The sequence below is a fragment of the Pristiophorus japonicus genome, chromosome 6, assembly GCF_044704955.1.
Source record: "Pristiophorus japonicus isolate sPriJap1 chromosome 6, sPriJap1.hap1, whole genome shotgun sequence".
NCBI classification, from domain to species: domain Eukaryota; kingdom Metazoa; phylum Chordata; class Chondrichthyes; family Pristiophoridae; genus Pristiophorus; species Pristiophorus japonicus.
Window position 1 is genome coordinate 169,207,070 of NC_091982.1, and position 24,663 is coordinate 169,231,732.

The following is a 24,663-nucleotide window of genomic DNA, read 5'->3' on the forward strand; positions in this document are numbered from 1 at the left end:
TGTACAATTGTTGTAGTTCATCCATGCGGTCTCTAAATGTCTGCCATTGCCCATCCACAGTCAACCCCTTAAGTATCATTCGCCAATCCATCCCAGCCAATTCACGCCTCATACCTTCAAAGTTAGCCTTCTTTAAGTTCTGGACCATGGTCTCTGAATTAACTGTTTCATTCTCCATCCCAATGCAGAATTCCACCATATTATGGTCACTCTTCCCCAAGGGGCCTCGCACAACGAGATTGCTAATTAATCCTCTCTCATTACATAACACCCAGTCTAAGATGGCCTCCCCCCTAGTTGGTTCCTCGACATATTGGTCTAAAAAACCATCCCTTATGCACTCCAGAAAATCCTCCTCCACCGTATTGCTTCCAGTTTGGTTAGCCCAATCTATGTGCATATTAAAGTCACCCATTATAACTGCTGCACCTTTATTGCACGCACCCCTAATTTCCTGTTTGATGCCCTCCCCAACATCACTACTACTGTTTGGAGGTCTGTACACAACTCCCACTAACGTTTTTTGCCCTTTGGTATTCTGCAGCTCTACCCATATAGATTCCACATCATCCAAGCTAATGTCCTTCCTAACTATTGCCTTAATCTCCTCCTTAACCAGCAATGCTACCCCACCTCCTTTTCCTTTTATTCTATCCTTCCTGAATGTTGAATACCCCTGGATGTTGAGTTCCCAGCCCTGATCATCCTGGAGCCACGTCTCCGTAATCCCAATCACATCATATTTGTTGACATCTATTTGCACAGTTAATTCATCCACCTTATTGCGGATACTCCTTGCATTAAGACACAAAGCCTTTAGGCTTGTTTTTTTAACACCCTCTGTCCTTTTAGAATTTTGCTGTACAATGGCCCTTTTTGTTCTTTGCCTTGGGTTTCTCTGCCCTCCACCTTTCCTCATCTCCTTTCTGTCTTTTGTTTTTGCCTCCTTTTTGTTTCCCTCTATCTCCCTGCATTGGTTCCCATCCCCCTGCCATATTAGTTTAACTCCTCCCCAACAGCACTAGCAAACACTCCCCCGAGGACATTGGTTCCGATTCTGCCCAGGTGCAGACCGTCCGGATTGTACTGGTCCCACCTCCCCCAGAACCGGTTCCAATGCCCCAGGAATTTGAATCCCTCCCTGCTGCACCATTGCTCAAGCCACGTATTCATCTGAGCTATCCTGCGATTCCTACTCTGACTAGCACGTGGCACTGGTAGCAATCCCGAGATTACTACTTTTTAATTTAGCTCCTAGCTCCTTAAATTCATTTCGTAGGAACTCATCCCTTTTTTACCTATGTCATTGGTACCAACGTGCACCACGACAACTGGCTGTTCTCCCTCCCTTTTTTAGAATGTCCTGCACCCGCTCCGAGACATCCTTGACCCTTGCACCAGGGAGGCAACATACCATCCTGGAGTCTCGGTTGCGGCCGCAGAAACGCCTATCTATTCCCCTTACAATTGAATTCCCTATCACTATCGCTCGCCCACTCTTTTTCCTGCCCTCCTGTGCAACAGAGCCAGCCACGGTGCCATGAACTTGGCTGCTGCTGCCCGCTCCTGATGAGTCATCCCCCTCAACAGCACTCAAAGCAGTGTATCTGTTTTGCAGTGGGATGACCACAGGGGACCCCTGCACTACCTTCCTTGCACTACTCTTCCTGCTGGTCTTCCATTCCCTCGCTGGCTGTGGACCCTTCTCCTGCGGTAAGACCAACTCGCTACACGTGATACTCATGTAATTCTCAGCATCGTGGATGCTCCAGAGTGAATCCACCTTCAGCTCCAACTCCGCAACGCGGACCGTCAGTAGCCGGAGGTGGACACACTTCCCGCACATGTAGTCGTCAGGGACACTGGTGTTGTCCCCGTGTTCCCACATGGTACAGGAGGAGCATATCACGTGACCGAGCTGTCCTGCCATGACTTAACCCTTAGATACACTTAAATTGCCGACAACAATGCTAAAAGTTACTGACTAATAAAGAAAAAGAAAAACTACTCACCAATCAGCAGCCAATCACTTACCACGTTGGCTGTGACGTCACCTTTTGATTTCTTTCTACTTCTTTTTTGACTTCTCTCAGCTGGAGCTGCACCGGTACGCCTCTCTCGACTCCCGCCTCTCTCGACGCTCCCCGGACTGCTGAGCCTTTTATAGGCCGCTGCCTCTCTCGACGCTCCCCGGACTGCTGAGCCTTTTATAGGCCGCTGCCTCTCTCGACGCTCCCCGGACTGCTGAGCCTTTTATAGGCCGCTGCCTCTCTCGACGCCCGCCTCTCTCGACGATTCCAGGACTGCTGAGCCTTTTATAGGCCGCTGCCTCTCTCGACTCCCGCCTCTCTCGACGCTCCCCGGACTGCTGAGCCTTTTATAGGCCGCTGCCTCTCTCGACTCCCGCCTCTCTCGACGCTCCCCGGACTGCTGAGTCTTTTATAGAGATTTTCTTTAAAGGATGAATTTTTCTGTTTTCCTTTTGATTTGTCTTTTAAAACTTCCCCTCCAACCCCAGTGGAAACAATATCAAACACTTCTCCTTCAAAGAAAATCTCAGGTCTAACTCCTGTTTCCTAGTTTCAAGTTGAAGTTATGGTAAACCCAGAATATTACTTGATTTGCCAAGGAATGTACCAGTTTAAATTAGTGAGAAATGGTTTTCAAACTGATATTAGAAACTTTTTTTGCTCAGTTATATATGTTTAGCATAATCTTCCAGATTGGTGAGTAGCGGCAAAGACACAGGTGACATTCAGAATGAGGCTGGACGCTATAGGTGGGAAAGCTGGGTTCCTGTGGGGTGGGGGGATAAGATGCAATGGGCAAAATGGCCTTTTCATATTCTTGGCTCTTGTTATGAATGTTTTCCACTGGCTCAATGCAACCATAAAGGGTTATGGAAAATTGTTTACAGCCTAGTGTCACCAAACAATAATATGTGTACTTGTAAACAAATGGTGATATGCCCTTCCCATATTGATTAAAACAGCTCTATTAGTTTAATCTATGCTAAGGGATGCACAGTGGGGTAATCAAAATATTGCAAATTCTAAACCATACTACTTCGTGTAAGTCAAACTGTGCTATACTTTTATCGACCGAAGTGTAAAGACAAATTTCACTTGACAGACAGGGTAATGTGGATATAAAACTTCCCTTTTATTTCTGGGACCATGTTTGAATCTGCCCTCGAGCTATAGAATGACTGCCTTTACTATCTGATAGATGTAAGAGCTCTAACCAAGCTGAATTGTACTTTAAACCCATCTACTAGTAATATGTGGCCATAATTTTGAAGTGCCAGTAGGTTGACTGCCTCACTCAGGGAAGTTACAAAACTGAAATGGGAAGTGGAAAAATTCACACTGGTGCAATAGAGAGTTCTTTTGAAACTGACTTGAAGGCATGTTGTTGGGAAACTGTGTAGGCAGCTTTATCTTGCATGTTAACTGTGCTTTACCCAATCTCATTGATGCTGTCACTGGGTGTCAACAGTGTAAAAGTTGTGTTATTCCTGTGTTGAACCAGTTTTAGGGTTCATTAAAAGCCAAGAATTAATAAGAATTTGCATTTATATAGCACCTTATGACCTCAGACAGTAGAGGGGGTACAGCGCAGATTCACTAGGGTGCGAGAAAGTACAAAGGAAAACTTGAAAAATTGGGGCTGTTTTCATTAGAAGAGCGAAGACTATAGGGTTATTTGATGGAGTTTTAATATCAGTAAGGAATCATAGACTGATACAGCACAGAACAAGGCCATCAACCCATTGTGCCTGTGCTGGCTCTTTGAAAGAGCTATTCAATTAATCTCACTCCCCTGCTGTTTCCCCATAGCCCTGCAAAATTTCTTCTGGGACAGTGTAGATAGAAACAGACTGTATCCAGTGGTTGAGCAGTGTAGAATTAAGACATAAATATAAGCTTAAATGTAAAAGGTCTAGGACAGGATATTTTGTTTCTCTTTACAGACGGAGCGGTGCTTTTACTGTACCTGAGGAATAACGCAATGGTTGTATCTTTCACAGACTGCTGCAGAGCTGCCACGATGATGCATCTAAGTTTGTTTATCTTCTTGCCAAACCAGGCTGTAACTTTCTAGAACAGGAAGACTTCATCCCACTGCTGCAGGTCTGCATCCACTCTTCTCCCCTCTAGTGAATTTTTCAATGCAATGTACTATTTTACAAAGCCGAATCCTTGCCTATTTATTAACATCTATGAGCCGGTTTATTTTAAATTCTGTGACTGGTTTTGAATCCATTACATACTTGGAATGACCGCCTGTAGCCGTCCATTATGTAGGGTTGTTAGTAATGTGTTGAAGTTGATTATTCAACCTCTACTGAAAGTCTCGACTATGAGAAAACGACAAACAAAGGGAAAGCCAAATACTGCAGATGCTGGAAATCTAAAATAAATACAGAAAACGCTGGAAACACTCAGCAGGTCAGGCAGCATCTGTGGAGAGGGAAACCGAGTTAATGATTCGGGGCGATGACCTTTCATTAGAAACCATTTTGATGAAAGTCATCAACCTGAAACCTTAGCTCTGTTTCTCTCGCTCTCCTCCGATGTTGCTTGACCTGCTGAGTGTCTGAAACAAAAGGAAACCATTTGCAAACTGAAATTAGCTGCCTCCCAAGGGTTTGTGTAGGAAGTGAAAATAGCTGTTGCCAATATTGCAGTCAGATCTCCCTGTACAGAGTAATATGTGTGGAAGGATCAATATAAAAACGTACAAAGTTTATCCTCTGTTCTGAGCTGCGGGGCCCTATAGGATCTTTTGCCAGGTTTCTGTGTGCATCCTGATGAGAATCTGAAGAGATTCTGCAGTACCTGCTCCAGGTCCAGAGGAGCATAGAATTGCTGGACGAAGAAAGACCAAGGTCCATCTAGATTGCCTTCTACCATTCTGGTAGTCACATGATACAGCGAATAATAGAGTTGTTGACTACTAGCAATCAACCTCCATCAATTTGTCTACAACAGTCCCAGACGTGAAGTGAGGAACACCCCAGTGTGGAGGATTTTGTTAATTGTAGGTCCAAAGTTACCTGTTCCTTCCAAGCATGTGATACTTGCGACATGTCACGTCTCAAATTCCTGCTTTACTGTTCCAAGATGTTATCTTCTGAAAGTGTAGGGCAATTTTTGCAGGAGCTAGTCCTGCATTAAAACTATGCACATGCATAGTTGTTTTGAGGGTCATTATTTGTTGTATTCTACTGACACGGACAATACTTCCACAAGGCAGATATAAACCATCTCTTTTGGTAGTGTTCATGGTTTCCAGAGCCATTATATTAGGCTGTCTCATTTAGACTGCCAACAACGTAAATGGAGCATGGCCCCATTCTCTGCTAAAGCTCCCAACTATTCGAGTCACTAACTACAAGACTGATACACACACTATTGTACACGTTTACAATTTGAGGAAGTTATTAAATCCACCTTTGCAAGTAATGTTCAGAAGATAAAGGCTTCTGTCATACGGACATGATATTCTTAAATAGCAGGATGCCAGCCAGCCCTATGAGATGGGGGATTGAATTACACCAGACATGTTGGACAACACATATTGTACATTTCAAACCTGTGAGGGTGAAAGTTGTAATGTTCCTTTCTGGGCAACATTATTAGTTTTTTTTTCTCCTCGCATATACTGTCTTAAATACTGAATGCAGTTGTTTCATTAAATGCAATGTACAGCTGTGCTCTGTGAATCATAGTTAATTTTCAGTCTGTTAACTACAATTGTGTATACACCATACACCCCAAAACTCTCAAGATGTAAATATGATAGTGTATCCCCTGATCAATAGAATTTATATGCATACAGTGCAAAGTCGGAGCAGCCAATAGATTACAATTGTGCTGTGCAGTATTAGTAAGAATGCATTAATGAAACTTGCTATTTTTACAAAGGCTATCTTGTTTAAAATAAATGGGTTAAGACATATGCTAAAACAGCAGACACAGGAATTTCACGGTGACACTATAATGAATTTTTAAGATGAAACAGTCCACAAGTAAATTACTGGTTTGTCTAATTTACATAGGAAAAGGATAGCCAACATCTTAATTTAAATCAAACTCCATCAACAATAAAATCTGCATCTTTTCCCTGACAGAGTCAACACATTTTCTAATGAGAAACCAGGGTGCCTGGATACCGAAGGAATTTTCATGTGCTTGGAATTTCTTAGGGCTGGTTATTGTCTATCTCTTCTGGGGAAATCAAAAACTGTATTCCAAACAAGATCAGTTTATAGCTCCCCGGCTATTACAATCGCTGCTACCATGTACAGTACATATCTAAGTCGAGGTGATTGTTCAGCTTGTGCAGCAGATGGTGCTGTTGTAGGAATCTAGATCTGTGTGAGCTGCTTCAACATAGTCCTGCAAGAAAACCATTGATTTTTAACTATAGTTTCAGCTATTCATATCAATGTAACCTTTTGACTCTCTCCTACCCATTAAAATAATGCCTTATATAGGTGGGAGAGAGTGCAAGAATACATTAAATGCTACAGCCAAGTAAGTAACCAATATTTTAAACTCTTAACAATAAACAGATTCCACTGTACATGTATTTTTCAATTATAAAAGTTGAAATAAGAGTGCAATGGCCTGGATTTTCTGATGAGCAGGAATACCACTGGATCGGTGGACAGTGCAGCCTTTGCACTAAATTATCCTCTTGTGCTCTGAGCCGAACGATATTGTGGGGTCAGGCTAATTATTATAATAGTGGCAAGTTCCAGACAGTATTTCCTTTACCACTAGGTCACTCGGTAGGGGGAGGAAATTGCTGCACCACTTGCCAAAGCATGGCATGGGCAGTTATAGGGCGAAAAACCTTTCAAACTCCTTTTCATAATTTTTTTAAATTCCTGCTGGGCCTAGTGCAGTCAATTGCTCGGCAATCGCACGAAGATACTTAGGCCGTTAAATTTAAAATTCTTCTTTGCTGCACCAGTAACATTGGCACTATAGCGTTCACATCACGCTGCCCAGCACTGCTGAAGCATTAATGATGGAAAGCATGTCAAATGTCATATTTCCATCATTGGCATACAAGTTGAAATCAGCCGCTCAAAGTTCTTGGAAGTGGTGGCACCATCCCATAAATTGCTCTCAAAACCCCTCTCCCCAAATAAGTGGCGAATGCTCGGAAAATCTGGCCACAATGTTTCCTTTCAGTCAAAGCATGGGAGGGCACTGTAATTGGCAGTAATCATGCTTCCTGGATGAATAAAGGTACAACTGGCTTTGGGGTTTGGCATTTAGTCACCTTGAAGGTTTTACTTGCTGTTATTTGATTTTTGAGGAATTTGGATGGAGTTGGCAATGGGGCAAGTTTTGTATAGTCTGTTGAGGGAATGAGTTTGATGAACTGAATGCTTTTTCTCATTGTATGCTTTCCTGTATTCTCAATTTACTCTTTTGTGACCGCCAATGGGTGTGATAGCTCATGCATAGCTAAACTATATCCAACTGTCACTATTCTTTTTTTTTTAAATGCTGAGATTAAAACTGGTCTATCACCTCCACTTATTATTAAATGTTTATCCCTGAGTTGAGGAATCTGGCCTAGATTTGTGTCCTTATCAGGACCTGGGTTGGAGCTACGTGTTCAATATAATCCCTTTACACTTCATTGTCAAATTGCCTTTCCAATACACATGGAATTGCTGTCTGTTTCTGAAATCCCAGCACATTTAGGGCTGTAAATTAGGAAATTAATATTCAGGAGTGATCAGTGTCATAATCAATATAGCTTTAATTTAAAAAAATTGAAGTACATTGAGAATGCCATTTAATAGCTCTTATCTCACTCCATGAACTGATTCACACAACTCTGTCTATAACCTCTTGAGGAATCCTGTTCATTTTGGGACGCAAATGAAATGTGATCTGTAAAGTGCTTTGTTCACATGGGATGGCCATGTAAAGAATGCCAGGAGCCAAACACTGCAAAAGTACCGCCCACAGTGATTCATTGGCCAACTTTAGCAGGGGTTCAACTGAAATGCACATTAGCAAAGGAAAGTGATAGGTAACATTATAGCCGTTTGACTCGTGGTAGTGATTGGTAGATACTTTTATAAAATGATCAATGTAATTTAATCAGCACGATGACTCCAGAATCGTTTCTTCAACTGACAAAATGGTTAACAGTCAACTGTCTTACAATTGAGCATAAGTAAGTACAATCTTGAGCATTTGTGACATGTTACTGGCCCACAGAGAGTGCATCACTCCCCTAGGTTCGCTGCTAGAGACATCCCTGTTGACTGCTAGCACACAGACTATTATTCCCCACAGCAGCCAATGATGTGTCTTTAATTTTACTTTGCTATGATTTCCCACAGAAATCTTACCCAGTTGAAGACAAGTCTTATATTTTTGGAGCAAAAATTTGATTTAATTAGACCTCTTTTCTGCTTTTAAAAAAATAGAAAGATAGCTGATTGTAAGGAAGCTGGTGTGTCTGTGCACTATCTCCCATATACCGCTGAGGTAAGCTCACACCTGAGATTCTCCAAGATATTGTCAACATGATCGAGGAGGAAAATGAACGCAAAAATTAACCTGACCACCCCCCCCCCTTCCAAGCAGCTGATATCAGAGCTGCATGGGCAGAACAGGACAACGTCTAGCTTTGAGGTGATGCTACTTGTGGTTGAATGACCTGCCACCATGCATTTCCTCGGCTGATAAATCTAGTATGGTCATCGGCGCAAGATATTGGATGGCTGCCAGTGCTCACTCTTAACCAATGAATGGTACATGTAGCATGGACACCTGAAGGAAGCGGCAGATTAAAAACAACACACAAATATTTTGTAATCTTTTGTCATAAATAATGTAAGTAACTATCCTTGAAGATGCTGTCCTCCTTTTTGCGAGTGTAACACCCCACACTCTAACCTGATATTTGTTAGTTCAGATATGTGAGAGTATGCTGTTGGAGAGAAGGTGGAGTAAGTACTTCCATGACTCATTAGAAAAGAATTCTTGAATTCAATTTAAAGTAGCCATTCAAACAACATCCCCACACATTTCATGAGTTTATGCAAGTACTTCAATAGTATGAGCACAATAAAAAACCACATGAAAATCTATCAACTCTTCCTCATTTGAAATGTAATTCAGTCATTTTGATTTATAAGAGTCACCTATTTTAACATTCTTTAAAAATGAGCATTGTTCAAATGATTTAAATACATTTATTCTTGATCATAAGTCTCATTCCTAATGTTTCTGAGATTCAGCACGGGATTAAACCTTGCTACACATGACTATGCCACCTAGTGGCCTGATAAAGCAACTGAGCAAATTTAGCCACAGGCCAGATTTAAGGGACCATAAAAAACAGTCGTCTCTGTAGGCTAAATCTTGCTGTTTGTCCATGCTCCTAACTGGATCAGAGTAGATTTTTAACATGTAGCCAAACCGTCGGAACTTCTGGGTTTTCAACCAATTGTGTGTTCATGTTGAACTCCCATCTGCAAGCCTGTAGGAGCACTTGGACAGCTGGAAAAGTTTTGTTGTACTGCTGCAGCTATTTAAAGGGCTGCAGCAGGAATTTAAATGACTCCGTTGTTGATTCAGCGGAAAGCATTGTGAACTGAAAACAAAGTGGCTACAATGGCAGCGTTCCAGAGGATGCACTCCAAGATTTCAGGATACAGCAGCTGAGGTATTGCTACATGAATATGGCCAAAGGAAAGCTGCCCTGTTTGGCACCTCAGGATGCCCTCCCTGGCAGAAGCTTATCATGTGTTGAAGGCCGTGTCCAGCGTGCAGAGGGAAGATTTTACATTTCTGCACACATTTGATAATTGCACACCCCCAGTCTGTAATTTTCTATCTGAAGCACAAAATCTCCCCTGTGAGTCCAAATTGGAAACAAGATGGGAGGCCATAGGAAAGCTGCCAAGATAAGGCTACCCAATACCTTTCTATACAAAGTAGATGCCCCAAATATGCATGGTACAAAGCTTTCCCTTGCAGATGGTTAATATTTTACTGCAGTCCCATGCAAAACATCCAGCCAATCATACATCTTTTTCATTGTTTACTATGCATAGCCCTACTAGAAGCATAGCACCCATTCAAGCTGCAATTTATAACTTGTCACACAGATCTTAATATAGTTTCACACTCTTCTAACAAAACTCATCTGCATTAAACATGCTAATTTACTGATGCACATTCAACTGCAGAATAGGCATTTGGATATCACTGCATGTGTTCTTGAAACTTAAAACATCTCAAAACAATTTCTCCACTTACAGGATAAGGTGGCCCATAACCAGAGGGAGCAGGGCCCCGCATGAGAAAAGCTGCACTATATCATGTCCTTAGCTGCCTTCGAAGAAGCATGTTGGACATCATTGGGGTTGAGAGCACAGAGTGATTCGGTAGGGTGAAGCCAGTGGCCTCGAAGCTGAGCACCAAGCCTTCAAGCTGTTTTTGTTTTGTCTTCTGCCCCGTACTCACTCATTAACACACAGGCATACACTGAACAATAACACTATCATTGTTTGAAAGCAAGTCCTGCACATTGTATATCTGTGTTTGTAGCTGAACAACAACCACCAGCTAGTAATTCCAATGGCACAGAAGAAGCCAGCATCTCACAGTACTTGGCATTACTTAGACTAATTGTTGCAAGCTCTAGCATAGCTACATCTACCCTGGAGGATTTAAATAATGAGTTTCAGGAGCTGTGAGGGCATGGCGGCATTGGAGAAGCCAGAAACATTTGGTCGAAAGAGCCAACTAACTTCCATCCTCAGCAGCATCCACACAAAGCAGGACAAAACCAATCCGGCCAATTAACCCCCCCGCCCCCATCAGTCTACTCTCAATCATCAGCAAATTGATGGAAGGTGTCAGTGACAGTGCTATCAAGCAGCACTTACTCGCCCATAACCTGCTCACCGATGCTCAGTTTGGGTTTCACCAGGACCACTCGACTCCAGACCTCATTATAGCCTTAGTCCAAACATGGACAAAAGAGCTGAATTCCAGAGGTGATGTGAGAGTGACTGCCCTTGACATCAAGGAAGCATTTGACCGAGTGTGGCATCAAGGAACCCTAGTAAAATTGAAGTTGATGGGAAGCAGGGGGAAACTCTCTATGGCTGGAGTCATACCCAGCACAAAGGAAGGTGGTTGTGGTTGTTGAATGTTAATCATCTCAGCCTCAGGACATTGCTCAGAACATTGCTGCATCAGTTCCTCAGGACAGTGTCCTAGGCCCAACCATCTTCAGCTGCATCATCAATTACCTTCCTTCCATCATAAAGTCAGAGGTGGGGAGGTTCGCTGATGACTGCACAGTGTTCAGTACCATTTGCAATTCCTCAGAAAATGAAGCAGTCCATGCCCACATGCAGCCATACCTGGATGACATTCAAGCTTGGGCTGATAAGTGGCAAGTAACATTTGTGCCACACAAGTGCCAAGCAATGACTATCTTCAACAAGAGAGAGTCTGACCACCTCCTCTTGACATTCAATGGTATTACCATCGCCGAATCCCCCACCATCAACATCCTGGAGGTCACCATTGACCAGAAACTTTACTGGACCAGCCACATAAATACTGTGGGTACAAGAGCAAGTCAGAGGCTGGGTATTCTGTGGGGAGTGTCTCACCTCCTGGCTCCCCAAAGCACAAGTCAGGAGTGCGATGGAATACTCTCCACTTGCCTGGATGAGTGAAACTCTCAACAGCACACAAGAAGCTCGACACCATACAGGACAAAACAGCCCACTTGATTGGCACATCATCCACCACCTTAAACATTCACTCCCTCCACTACCGGCTCACCGTGGCTGCAGTGTGTACCATCAACACGATGCACTGCAGCAACTTCCCAGGGCTTATTCAACAGCACCTCCCAAACCTGCAACCTCTACCACCTAGAAGGACAAAGGGCAGTAGGCACATGGGAACACCACCACCTCCAAGTTCCGCGCCAAGTCACACACCATTCTGACTTGGAAATATATCGTCACTCCATCATTGCTGGGTCAAAATCCTGGAACTCGCTCCCTAACAGCACTGTGGGAGTACCTTCACCGCAGGAACTGCAGAGGTTCAAGAAAGCGACTCACCACCACCTTCTCAAGGACAATTAGGGATGGGCAATAAAAGCTGGTCTTGCCACCGAAGCCCACATCCCGGAACAAATAATAATAAAAAAAGCTGCACCAATCATGGATTCCAATTATTAATCTGTCCAAAACACCCCACAATGTCTGGCTATGAATGTGACGTGTGGAGGAGTTCACCGGTTTTTCTAGGCTGCAGTCGCCTGTGGAGTGCTTGGAAACTCAGTGACCATTAGTAGCACAGGCCCTTGTAATACAGGTTCTGATCACAGTAGGGAATCTCGTGAATGCTTATACTGCTACAGTAGAGGCCTAATCTACACCAGGCTGCCTCAATTGGTTACACTGTAGGACAGAAAGAATTTGCATTTATGTAGCACTTTTTATCTCCTCAGGACATCCAAAAGCACTTTACTTCTAATTAATTATTTTTGAAATGCAGGCAAACACAGCAGCCAATTTGCAAACAGCAAGGACCCACAAAACCCCAATGAGATGAATGGTCAGATAATCAGTTTTGTGGTTAATAGATAAATGCAGGCTAGGACACCAGGAGAGCTGCCCTGCTTTTCTTCCAATAGTGCCATGGGATCTGTTTACAACTATCTGAGCAGGGAGAGAGGGCTCAGTTTAACACTGCATCTTAAAGGCGGCAGCTCCAACAATGCAGTACTGAACTTTACGAGAACAGTAGCGTAGTGTGAATGTTTGTGGCGGAGGAGCGGCGAGAGATCATGGCAGAGGTGCGGCGAATGAGGGTACGGAGCCCAGAAGAGTCGAGGGCCCAGAGGCAGCACGGGCCTGCCCAAATTGCAATATGTGTGCGCACTATGTCCATGCAGCACAGCAGGTCTCCAGTCGTCCTGGTTAACTGTTGCCACTGGATAAAGGCCTAGCTCTGTCAAGCCCGTGTGGTGGCTGATGTGCAACGGTCACCACACGTTAAAAAAATCCACGCACAGGCATCTTCCACCCCCTCAATTGGAGTTCAGGACGGGAAAGCAATAAAGAAAGGAAAGATAGATTACGAAAGTAAACTTGCGCAAAACATAAAAACAGATAGTAAAAGCTTTTACCGATATATAAAACAGAAGAGAGTGACTAAAGTAAATGTTGGTCCCTTAGAAGATGAGAAGGGGGATTTAATAATGGGAAATGTGGAAATGGCTGAGACCTTAAACAATTATTTTGCTTCGGTCTTCACAGTGGAAGACACAAAAACCATGCCAAAACTTGCTGGTCACAGGAATGTGGGAAGGGAGGACCTTGAGACAATCACTGTCACTATGGAGGTAGTGCTGGACAGGCTAATGGGACTCAAGGTAGACAAGTCCCCTGATCCTGATGAAATGCATCCCAGGGTATTAAAAGAGATGGCGGAAGTTATAGCAGATGCATTCGTTATAATCTACCAAAATTCTCTGGACTCTGGGGAGGTACCAGCGGATTGGAAAGCAGCTAATGTAACGCCTCTGTTTAAAAAAGGGGGCAGACAAAAGGCAGGTAACTATAGGCCGGTTAGTTTAACATCTGTAGTGGGGAAAATGCTTGAAGCTTTCATTAAGGAAGAAATAGCGGGACATCTAGATAGGAATAGTGCAATCAAGCAGACGCAACATGGATTCATGCAGGGGAAATCATGTTTAACTAATTTACTGGAATTCTTTGAGGATATAACGAGCATGGTGGATAGAAGTGTACCGATGGATGTGGTGTATTTAAATTTCCAAAAGGCATTCGATAAGGTGCCACACAAAAGGTTACTGCAGAAGATAAAGGTACACGGAGTCAGAGGAAATGTATTAGCATGGATAGAGAATTGGCTGGCGAACAGAAAGCAGAGAGTCGGGATAAATGGGTCCTTTTCGAGTTGGAAATCGGTGGTTAGTGGTGTGCCACAGGGATCGGTGCTGGGACCACAACTGTTTACAATATACATAGATGACCTGGAAGAGGGGTCAGAGTGTAATGTAACAAAATTTGCAGATGACACAAAGATTAGTGGGAAAGCGGGTTGTGTCGAGGACACAGAGAGGCTGCAAAGAGATTTAGAGAGGTTAAGCGAATGGGCTAAGGTTTGGCATATGGAATACAATGTCGGAAAATGTGAGGTCATCCACCTTGGGGAGAAATTACAACATGCTGTGGTGCAGAGGGACCTGGGGGTCCTTGTGCATGAAACTCTTTTTGGAGTTCACCTGCAAAACATAAAACATTAAACGGTGCCACCCGACCTGGGTGACACTCCAGACATTTACAAGGCCCTTCTTTTTTTTTTCCCCCCTTTTTTTTTTGTGTTTTTCTTTTTTTGTTTTTTTTTGGGCACTAAAATCACAATTTTCCCCAGTGCCCCCTATAAAAGGGAAGGGGGACACTAAAAGCACCGGCATTAAAACAAATTAAACTTAAAAACGTAAAATCAAATTAAAATTTGGTTGCCGGGCGTGATGATGCACTCCAGTCCCTCCGGTGCCCACCTCTCGCGGAAGGCCGCGAGCATACCGGTGGACACCGCGTGCTCCATCTCCAAGGAGACCCTGGACCGGATGTAAGAGCGGAAGAGAGGCAGGCAGTCAGGTTGAACGACCCCCTCAACCGCCCGCTGCCTGGACCGGCTGATGGCACTCCTTGTGCATGAAACTCTTTTGAGTTTACCTGCAAAAACATAAACATTAAAACCATGCCACCCGACCTGGGTGACACAGCAGACATTTTCAAGGCCCTTTTTTTTTTTTTTGGGGGGCGCTAAAATCAAATTTTTCCAGTGCCCCCTATAAAAGGGGAGGGGGACACTAAAAGCACCGGCAATGAAAACAAATTAAACTTTAAAACGTAAAATCAAATTAAAATTTGGTTGCCGGGCGTGATGATGCACTCCAGTCCCTCCGGTGCCCACCTCTCGCGGAAGGCCGCGAGCGTACCGGTGGACACCGCGTGCTCCATCTCCAAGGACACCCTGGACCGGATGTAAGAGCGGAAGAGAGGCAGGCAGTCAGGTTGAACGACCCCCTCGACCGCCCGCTGCCTGGACCGGCTGATGGCACTCCTTGTGCATGAATCCCAAAAAGTTAGTTTGCAGGTGCAACAGTTAATCAGGAAGGCGAATGGAATGTTGGCCTTCATTGCGAGAGGGATGGAGTACAAAAGCAGGGAGGTCCTGCTGCTACTGTACAGGGTATTGGTGAGGCCGCACCTGGAGTACTGCGTGCAGTTTTGGTCACCTTACTTAAGGAAGGATATACTAGCCTTGGAGGGGGTACAGAGACGATTCACTAGGCTGATTCCGGAGATGAGGAGGTTACCTTATGATGATAGATTGAGTAGACTGGGTCTTTACTCGGAGTTCAGAAGGATGAGGGGTGATCTTATAGAAACATTTAAAATAATGAAAGGGATAGACAAGATAGAGGCAGAGAGGTTGTTTCCACTGGTCAGGGAGACTAGAACTAGGGGGCACAGCCTCAAAATACGGGGAACCAATTTAAAACCGAGTTGAGAAGGAATTTCTTCTCCCAGAGGGTTGTGAATCTGTGGAATTCTCTGCCCAAGGAAGCAGTTGAGGCTAGCTCATTGAATGTATTCAAATCACAGATAGATAGATTTTTAACCAATAAGGGAATTAAGGGTTATGGGGAGCAGGCGGGTAAGTGGAGCTGAGTCCACGGCCAGATCAGCCATGATCTTGTTGAATGGCGGAGCAGGCTCAAGGGGCTAGATGGCCTACTCCTGTTCCTAATTCTTATGTTCTGATGAACATCGGGTCCTTCATTGAAACATCTGTGAAGTCATGTGGAAGCAAGTCATCCTTGTTCGAGGGGCCACCTATGATGATGATGGTGGTTCTGTTACTGGACTAGCAATTCAGAGGCCCGGCCTACTGATCCGGAGACATGAGTACAAATCCCACCATGGCAGCTGGGGAATTTAAATTCAGTTAATTAAATATATCTTGAATAAAAAGCTACTACCAGTAGTGGTGACCATGTAACTACTGGTTTGTTGCAAAAACCAAGATGATTCACTAATATCCTTTAGGGAAGGAAGGCACTTCCCGGTCTGGCCTATATGTGACTCCAGACTCACAGCAATGTGGTTGACTCTTAACTGCACTCGGAAATGGCCTAGTAAGCCGCTCAGTTGTATCAAACCGCTCGAGCAATTAGGGATAGGCAATAAATGCTGGCCAGCTGGGGTGGCTTGACCCATCCACCTCCACGGAGGTGGGTGGGGGGCTTGACCCATCCACCTCCATGGCACGAACCTGGTATTGCAGTACTTCCAGGAACGGTGCTTGGGCTCTAGGCCTTTTGGCTAAGAGCATTGATGCAGAGTGATCCTTGACAGGTGCAAGGTGACCTCTGGCGTTTGTGATCTGACAAAGAATTGGAAAGATTGGCAACGAATAAAAAAAAATAAAATAAAAAAAAATGCTGGCCAGCTTCTCGGCCTTTTGGCTAAGATCAAGTGTAGTATCTGTTCTTATCAGTTTAATATCCCCTATGGGGACCAGATATTGAATTGTTTTTTGGAACAGGGAGATGGAACAGGGGCTTGCCCCGTCCACTCCATGCACCGACCTGGTATTGCAGTGCTTCCAGGAACGGTGCAGCTTCCCCTCTCGGCTTTTGGGCTAAGATCAAGTGTAAATAGCGCAAAGTTATCTTTGGCGCTGGAGTTGATCTGACAAGAATTGGCAACAAAAATAAATAAATAAATGCTGGCCAGCAACGCCCACATCCCGTGATGAATAAAGAAAAAGAAAGTGTCAACCTAGATTAGGTATATTTCTCCCCTTGAGCAATGATGGCACCAATAGTCATCCCAGTGGTAAAGCCCCTCTATCTGATGTGGCTGGAAGAAGACCAGGACCTACAGAAGGATGTCAGGCAAGTCTGCCTGCACAATAAATGCACAGCGTCCACCTGCCAGAGCACATATACCCGCTAGATATGAAAACTGTAACAGAAAGCCTGCTGATACAGAATTGCTCTACCTGCTGCAGCACAGATTGCTCCATGAGGTTTGTCCTTGTAGTTTAATGAGCCGACTAATTCTCAATATTCCACTCTAAGCTGCTTCAGCTTATTTAATATTAAATGACCTGGAGTCAACTCTTTCATTTGCTTTCTCTGGCTCTTTCCTCCTCCTTCATAATTTGACATTACTAAAACTTATCCGCTTCCCTTCCCTCCCCCCACCCCCCACACCCCCACCTGACAATGTGCTCACCCCTCCATATTGCAATACAATTTGAAGTAAATTATTTGGCACTTAAGCTTGCGAATGGTGTTTCTGACCACTTATACAAATGTGACTATGTATCCATCAATTGGAATGGTGTCAGGGCTAGAAATATGCAACTGCTACAGCATCAGACATGTGATTGACCACTAATGCTAGCAGACCATTATCACTGTTTTTAAAATGCTCTAATGTAGAGTTAAGGGAGCTGTCTTTTATAAGTAGTACTTCAGTAATGCTTTAGCTGCAGTGACAGATAACATATCTTCCTCAATGTTGCTATGAAGTGCGTTAAATAAAAATCTATGGACTGGTGGAGTTTTCCACTGATTATATTACAGCATATTGCAAAGTGGAGGCTGTTCAGCTTTTCTGGCATTGGATTAAACAATCACAGTTACCAAAATGTTATCACATTCCAGTCCAGACATCCCTATATTGTTGTATAATGCGTTAATGATAGAAGCATTAAACAAAGAGAAAGAAAATGCTTTGATTGATTAAAATGGAAATTGAGACAAGTATAGCAAAATATAAAGTTACAATATTGGAACTGAATTTCGTCTGAATCTGAATAATTAAGATTGGGCGAATTCAGATCAGTTCAGATTGTCCTGAATTTGCTGAGTTTTGATTTCAGATGACACATGCTGGTCAGTTCAGGTAAGTGCAACTTCAGGATAGTTTTTCTTCGTGCCTTTTTTCAAGGACTTCAGCGCCCATTCCCTATTTCTTAGTCGAGAGGATATTTAACTGTCCTTAACCTAGGCCTGTGCCACAGATGCTCTGTAAGCTGCTGTAATGAGGCAAGCAAGAGTGGCCCATATGAATTTCCCTCTAACCCATCATTGAGCACCACCTGGGACCCCTGCAGCATCTCTTAGCAACACCACCGCTAAGATCATGAGGTCACTGTTTTGGGAATTATGATATGAACCCACATTCTGTTACTTCTTGACACAGTGATGGATCACCAATGTTCCATGCTTCCTGACTGCCTTTAGCTTCAGGTTTTTAATCAGAGCTATTGTAGCCTGAAGCAGCAAAAGTTGTGCTGAAAAGCTGTCACATTTTGGGATAATCCAGGATTTCAATTGCCAAATTGGGGCATCCAGAAACAGATCAGGATCTGAAGCCAAATTTTGGATTCACCCAATAATACCAACCCAATACTGTATTATGTACCTTAACAGTAACGTAAAGGAACTAATGGGGTTGAAATTTTCCTGCGTTCGCAGCAAAGTGCGCCCTAACCAGGAGGCCCGAAATTGGGCCTCGGACCGAAGTTCAATCATTTAGATGAGCCTCCTCGCCTGTCACAGCTCGCACATTTGAAAAAATTAATATCTGGCTGCTTGACTCCCCAGCACTGGCCCTAAGGTATGTTCTGGAAGGGGAGATAGAGCGGCAGCGGGTGGGGGCCGATCAGGAGTGCTGTGGAGTCAGGGAGCACTCCTGCTCCTTCTGTCTCCATAGCAACAATTGCTGATTGATTTTTTTGAAAATATTCTTAAATTTTGTTAGCTTCCCTGCTCCACTAATCGGCAAGCAATTTGGGAGAGGTAACCTAAAACATGCGTTGGGCCCCTCATTTATACATGTACGGTGCATGACGCCTGTTTTAGTCGGCCATCCGGAACGCCTGCAAAGCCGCCTTTACCAATACGGTGGCGCTTATATGCAGGTGCAGATTGGGCGCAGGATTTTACGCCTCAAAATTGGTCTGTTTTCCGCCTAGAAAACAGGTGTAACAAGACCAATTTCTACCCAATGTCTCCTTATGCTATAGTTAATGACATGTAACGTAAAAGAAGCCTAGAATTTCCAGTTTGGGGTTGGTGGGGGGAACGGCAGCATGATCCCAATGGGAGACTGGTGCAATTTGGGGTGGAACTTGGATCCCCAAAGTACCTTCACCACTATATTTCACTGCTGTGGGAGCCACCCGCCCCCGGTACATCTGGGGAGAGATTCCGTGGCATTCCCAGGCTATCTTTCACCCAGCTCACTTCTGATGGGCCAAGTGGAAACCATGCCTGCTGGGAACCCAGTTGTGGCTTCCATACTGGGTCTCCTGAAGACCCCAACAATAAGAAGCACAAAGGCAATCAAAGCCATGCAGTCCTTGCAGGGAATGATATGGATTTTGCGGCCTTTACTCTTCTCCCTGATTATACCTCAGATGCTCCCTCTCAAAACGACTATTCCATCTGGCAGCTGGGAGGTACATTTACAGGCTTGTGTGCTCACCCCAGAGATTTAAACTTCCCAGTCTCCAGGGTTTGCGACAGGGGTTTGACTCTATCCTGCGGCAGTAATACCCCCCTTGAAAGAGTCTACAGAATTTTTAGGTTAGATAGTTTGCAAACACATTATGCAGATTTATGTGGTTCAGCATGTACGCAAGAAGGGTGAAGTGAAATAGAAACTATAACGAAAAATGAATCCCAGGGTACTTCCAATTTCCTTAGGAGAACTACAGCATGAATTGAGAAAGTCTGTGTTTGTTTGTATATGTCACCAGAAAGAATTTAATAATTTCATCTGCTGATGTAACCGTCTTTTCTGTAGAATCTGATCAATGCAACTAAATAAATCTGATTTTAAGGCAATAAAATATTAATTTATTAGATACTCATACATATAAAAATCAAAGATACTATCTCAATGACTCTTCCCGAGCTGTGAAATTTACACGAGTTAATTTGTTTAAAGATCCCTTTCCTATCACTTCTCTCCAAACCAAGGAAGTGCTTTCCTCTTTCACAACAGTCTGGTATTTCATTTGAACATGGTATCTGATCTGATTGAGGTGTTTTAAAGATTCGATGGAATAGATGTGGAGAAGTTATTTCCTCTCGTGGGGGAAATCAAGAACAAGAGGGCATAACCTTTAAATTGGCGCTAGGTCATTCAGGAATGAAGTAAAGAAACACTTTTTCCCACAAATTGTAGTAGAAATCTGGAACTCTATCTCCCGAAAGTCTGTGGATGCTGGATTAATTGAGCTTTCAAGACGGAGATTGATAGATTTTTGTTAGGTAAGGGTATCAAGGCATATAGAACAACGGCAGGTAAATAGAATTCAGGTGCAGATCAACCATGATCTAATTGAATGGTGGAACAGGCTCGAGGGGCTGAATCTGTTCCTTATGTTCCCATGCCATGATGTCATGGTGTGGGGACTTTACCTACACAATGATGAGTGAACGTAATGTTGGTTTTACCAGGTGGACTCTATCCAGGCTTAAAGGCTAACTCCATGAAATTGGCTAAGTGACAGGAAACAGAGTAGTGGTGAACGGTTGTTTTTCAGACTAGAGGAAGGTTTACAGTGGTGTTCCCCAGGGGTCGGTACTAGGGCCGCTGCTTTTCCTGATATATATTAATGAGTTGGACATGGGTGTGCAGGGCACTATTTCAAATTTTGCAGATGATGCAAAACTTGGAAGTACAGGTGCATCGCCTAAAATTCGGGACCGAGGCCATTCCGGATTCCAGGCTTTTCCTGACTTTCGATTTGCTTTCTGACGTCACAAATCCAGAAACAACTGAGCCCAGGTTCAGATTTCGGAATGTCGGAAAGCAAGGTGGGGGGGGGGGTGGAGAGGATTCCCGCCGAAGAACTGTTCGGGCCGTCCGGCACTGCCAAGGAGGATGTCGTCGGGCGGCCCTGCCAAGGAAGATGTTGTCTGGCCAGCCCCTGCCGAGGATGTTGCCCGGCGGGCCAGTCCCACCGAGGTGTTCGGGTGGGGTCCCGCCAAGGAGGTTGTCAGGCGGGCCGGAATGGAAGGCCCGAGGTCGGGCAGCAGCGGGGCCCCGAGGTTGGCAAGGTCGTCTGGTCCTGATTCCAGAATGTTTTACAGATTCCGGACGACTCTGCCACCGATCAGTCCGGATTCTGGAACATTCCGGAACTCCGGATTCTCAACGCTGCACCTGTATAGTGAACAGTGTAGAGGATAGTGATAGACTTCAAGAGGACGTTGACAGGCTGGTGGAATGGGCGGACATGTGGCGAAAGTGCAAAGTGATACATTTTGGTGGGAAAAAAGAAAAGATAGACTTGGATTTATATAGCGCCTTTCATGACCACCGGACGTCTCAAAGCGCTTTACAGCCAATGAAGTTCTTTTGGAGCGTAATCACTGTTGTAATGTGGGAAACGTGGCAGCCAAATTGCACACAGCAAACCCCCACAAACAGCAATATGGTAATGACCAGATAATCTGTTTTTTTGTTATGTTGATTGCGGGCTAAATATTGGCCAGGACACCAGGGATAACTCTCCTGCTCTTCTTCGAAATAGTGCCATGGGATCTTTTACGTCCACTTGAGCGATCAGACGGGCCTCGGTTTAACGTCTTATCCGAAAGACGGCACCTCTGACTGTGCAGCACACCCTCAGCACGACACTGGAGTGTCAGCCTAGATTTTTTTGTGCTCAAGTCCCTGGAGTGGGACTTGAACCCACAACCTTCTGACTCAGAGGCGAGAGTGCTACCCACTGAGCAACAGCTGACACAGGAAGAACAAGAAGAGGCAATATAAACTAAAGGGTACAATTCTAAAGGGGGGTGCAGGAACAGAGAGACCTGGGGGTATATGTGTACAAATCATTGAGGGTGGCAGGGCAAGTCGTGAAAGCAGTTAAAGAAGTGAATCCTGGACTTCATAAATAGAGGCATAGAGTACAAAAGCAAAGAAGTTATGCTGAACCTTTATAAAACACTGGTTTGGCCCCAACTGGAGTATTGTGTCCAATTCTTGGCAACCCATTTTAGGAAGGATGTGGAGGCTTAGAGAGGGTGCAGAAAAGATTTGCAAGAATTGTTCCAGGGATGAGGGACTTCAGTTACGTGGATAGACTGGAGAAGCTGGGGGTTTTCTCTTTAGAGCAGAGAAGATTGAGAGGAGATTTGACAGAGGTGCTCAAAATCTTGAGGGGTCTAGAAACAGTAGATAGAGAGAAACTGTTCCCTTTGGCGGAAGGGCCAAGAACCAGAGGACACATTTTAAGGTGATTGGCAGAAGATCCAAAGTCGACATGAGGAAAAGCCTTTTTACACAGCGGGTGGTTATGATCTGGAATGCACTGCCTGAAAGGGTGGTAGAGTCAGATTCAATCGTGGCTTTCAAAAGAGAATTAGTTAAATACCTGAAAGAAAGAAATTTGCAGGGCTGCAGGGAAAGGGCTGGGGATTGGGACTAACTGAAGTGCTCTTTCAGAGAACCGGCACAGGCTCGACAGGCCAAAGGCCCCCTACTGTGCTGTCACATTCTATGAATCTATGGTTCTATGATTTTTTTTTTAATGTCTTCCCCAGGATATCGTGGATACACATCCAGGTCTAACGTTTTTGAAGGATGCTCCAGAATTCCATTCCCGATACATTACCACGGTAAGATCAGGTTGGATACGCTGCACTTCAAAATCATGGCTTTCAAGCTGGGTCACCTGAACCCAAGGGAAGTCCCCAAGGGACTCCCTGAGGGAATCTGGAGTCCCCAAGGTCATCAAACATCTGTTTTTCTGGCAACGGTTTTCTGTATTTTTTTTACTTCTTTCTGTTGCAGTTCACTAATAAAAAGAGTTTACTACAATGATAACACGTTGTTATCTTTGGGTGTTGGACAATGACTGTCGGATTTAGGTTCCCAAGAGTGTGTCAGTATTTACAAGGAGTTCCCCCATACAGAAACATTTGAGAACTGTCGTTTTAGAATCACCTACTAGAACAAACAGAGGTATTTCCTGTATGCTGAAGTATGACCTGATGATTATTTTTTAATTGTGTCATCACGTCAAAATACTGTGTAAGCGTATCCTTTTGAAACAGTCTGAAAAAAAGTCTTCAATGCCAATGTTCAGAAAGATTTCAACAGTGTATTAAAGATTCATTGGGGAGCTTTTGGGCAGGAACAGTTTCTCGAGCAGTCTGCTCGTAGACCTATGCTGCTGAGTGGTCATAATGCATGCAAAGCACTGCCGTGGTTATTCAATTCTACTGTGTGAACTTTGACACGATGGCGAAAGTAAATTAGTGTCACACTGTGACCCTTGTTTGTAAACTTGGTAAAAATGACATTATTGTAATGCCGTCACTTTTAAAAGGAATATGAAGAAACCTCTTTCCATGACATCTTCAGGGAATTTTGCAAGATCAAGAAAAGAGCAGAGACTTGGCATAACCAGCTCCAACCCATTGGTTCCCAGATAATAGCCCTGGAATACTGTCAAAGCCATGGAAATTTGGTCCTTTCATGGCTAATAAGAGAGATACTTAATGGGTTGAGATGATTCAGCCCTCCAGTGTGTGTGTCTGCTCCCAAATGCAGTCATCTTACTTTAAATACTCATAATCTACTTTCTTTTGGTTCACGTAGAATGTCTAAATTCAGTCATTCATTGGGGATTAAAAATACAACGCAGCAGGTGGTACAAATTCATTCCGCAAGTCTTCTGAGTTCACAGTTGAACAGTCTTCCCCAGGCTGCCCTCACACACCTCCTAGCAGCGAATCAAGGGTAATATTGGTAAGAGCAGGCTGCCCACATTACACTCTTGGGCATGGGAGGTGTGTGGCCCAAAAGCGACTAGCAAGAGGAGAGAAAATAGAAAATACATCCTCATAATGGATACATACAGTCAAAGATAAATACAAGAGTTGAGCGAAGTGCAGTGTTAGCTATTGTTACACAGAAACCCGCTGGGTCACAATATTCTGTAGAGTGCGATAACCCACGTTATTTTTCTGTACCATTTGATCTCATTATTTTCCGTGACATTTTTCTCCGTATTCCGAAATGGGGAAATATTTGGTACAGTCTTGCTCTGCACTTATGTTGCTATTTAATGATTTATCATTCAGATTTGAGACATGTTGTTTAGAATAACACTGTTCCTAAGTAGTCTACCCTTCCAAGATTCTCTGAAGGTTAGAAATTAAACTTCATCCAAGCCCTGCCTTACATAAATAATATTCCTTTGTTGAGCTGTGAGCTTGTTCTGCACGCTGTCTCTGACTGTAACCTTCAGCCAGATGACTAGGAGAGATGAATGCAGGTCACATTAATGGCATTTTGTGGCATTAACTCAAGTGTAACTATGAATAGCCATTGCCAAGCCCTACTTCTCCTCCACTTTGACTGGTCACTACACCGTGCCATTGCAGCGTAATATTTGTAATGGTGAATTTTGGGGGTCGGAGGGAAAGATAGCTGACATTTTTCAGTTTTGATTCCTGTAGGTGGTCAGAATATTACTGGACTGAAGAGTCAAACTC

The 24,663-nt window shown here is 44.0% G+C and overlaps 1 protein-coding gene and 1 pseudogene across 6 annotated transcripts in view; both read left to right on the top strand.

Moving 5' to 3' along the window:
- ppp2r3a (protein phosphatase 2, regulatory subunit B'', alpha) overlaps positions 1-24,663 on the top strand; it is a 412,397-nt gene that overhangs the window by 355,060 nt on the left and 32,674 nt on the right. For all 6 annotated transcript variants that reach the window (XM_070883364.1, XM_070883366.1, XM_070883368.1 and 3 more), the window contains 2 exons: positions 4,031-4,133; positions 22,705-22,779. In XM_070883364.1, the coding sequence (XP_070739465.1) occupies positions 4,031-4,133; positions 22,705-22,779 (178 nt within the window). The remainder of the gene's footprint in view (positions 1-4,030; positions 4,134-22,704; positions 22,780-24,663) is intronic.
- On the top strand, positions 16,571-16,750 carry LOC139266504 (U2 spliceosomal RNA; annotated as a pseudogene).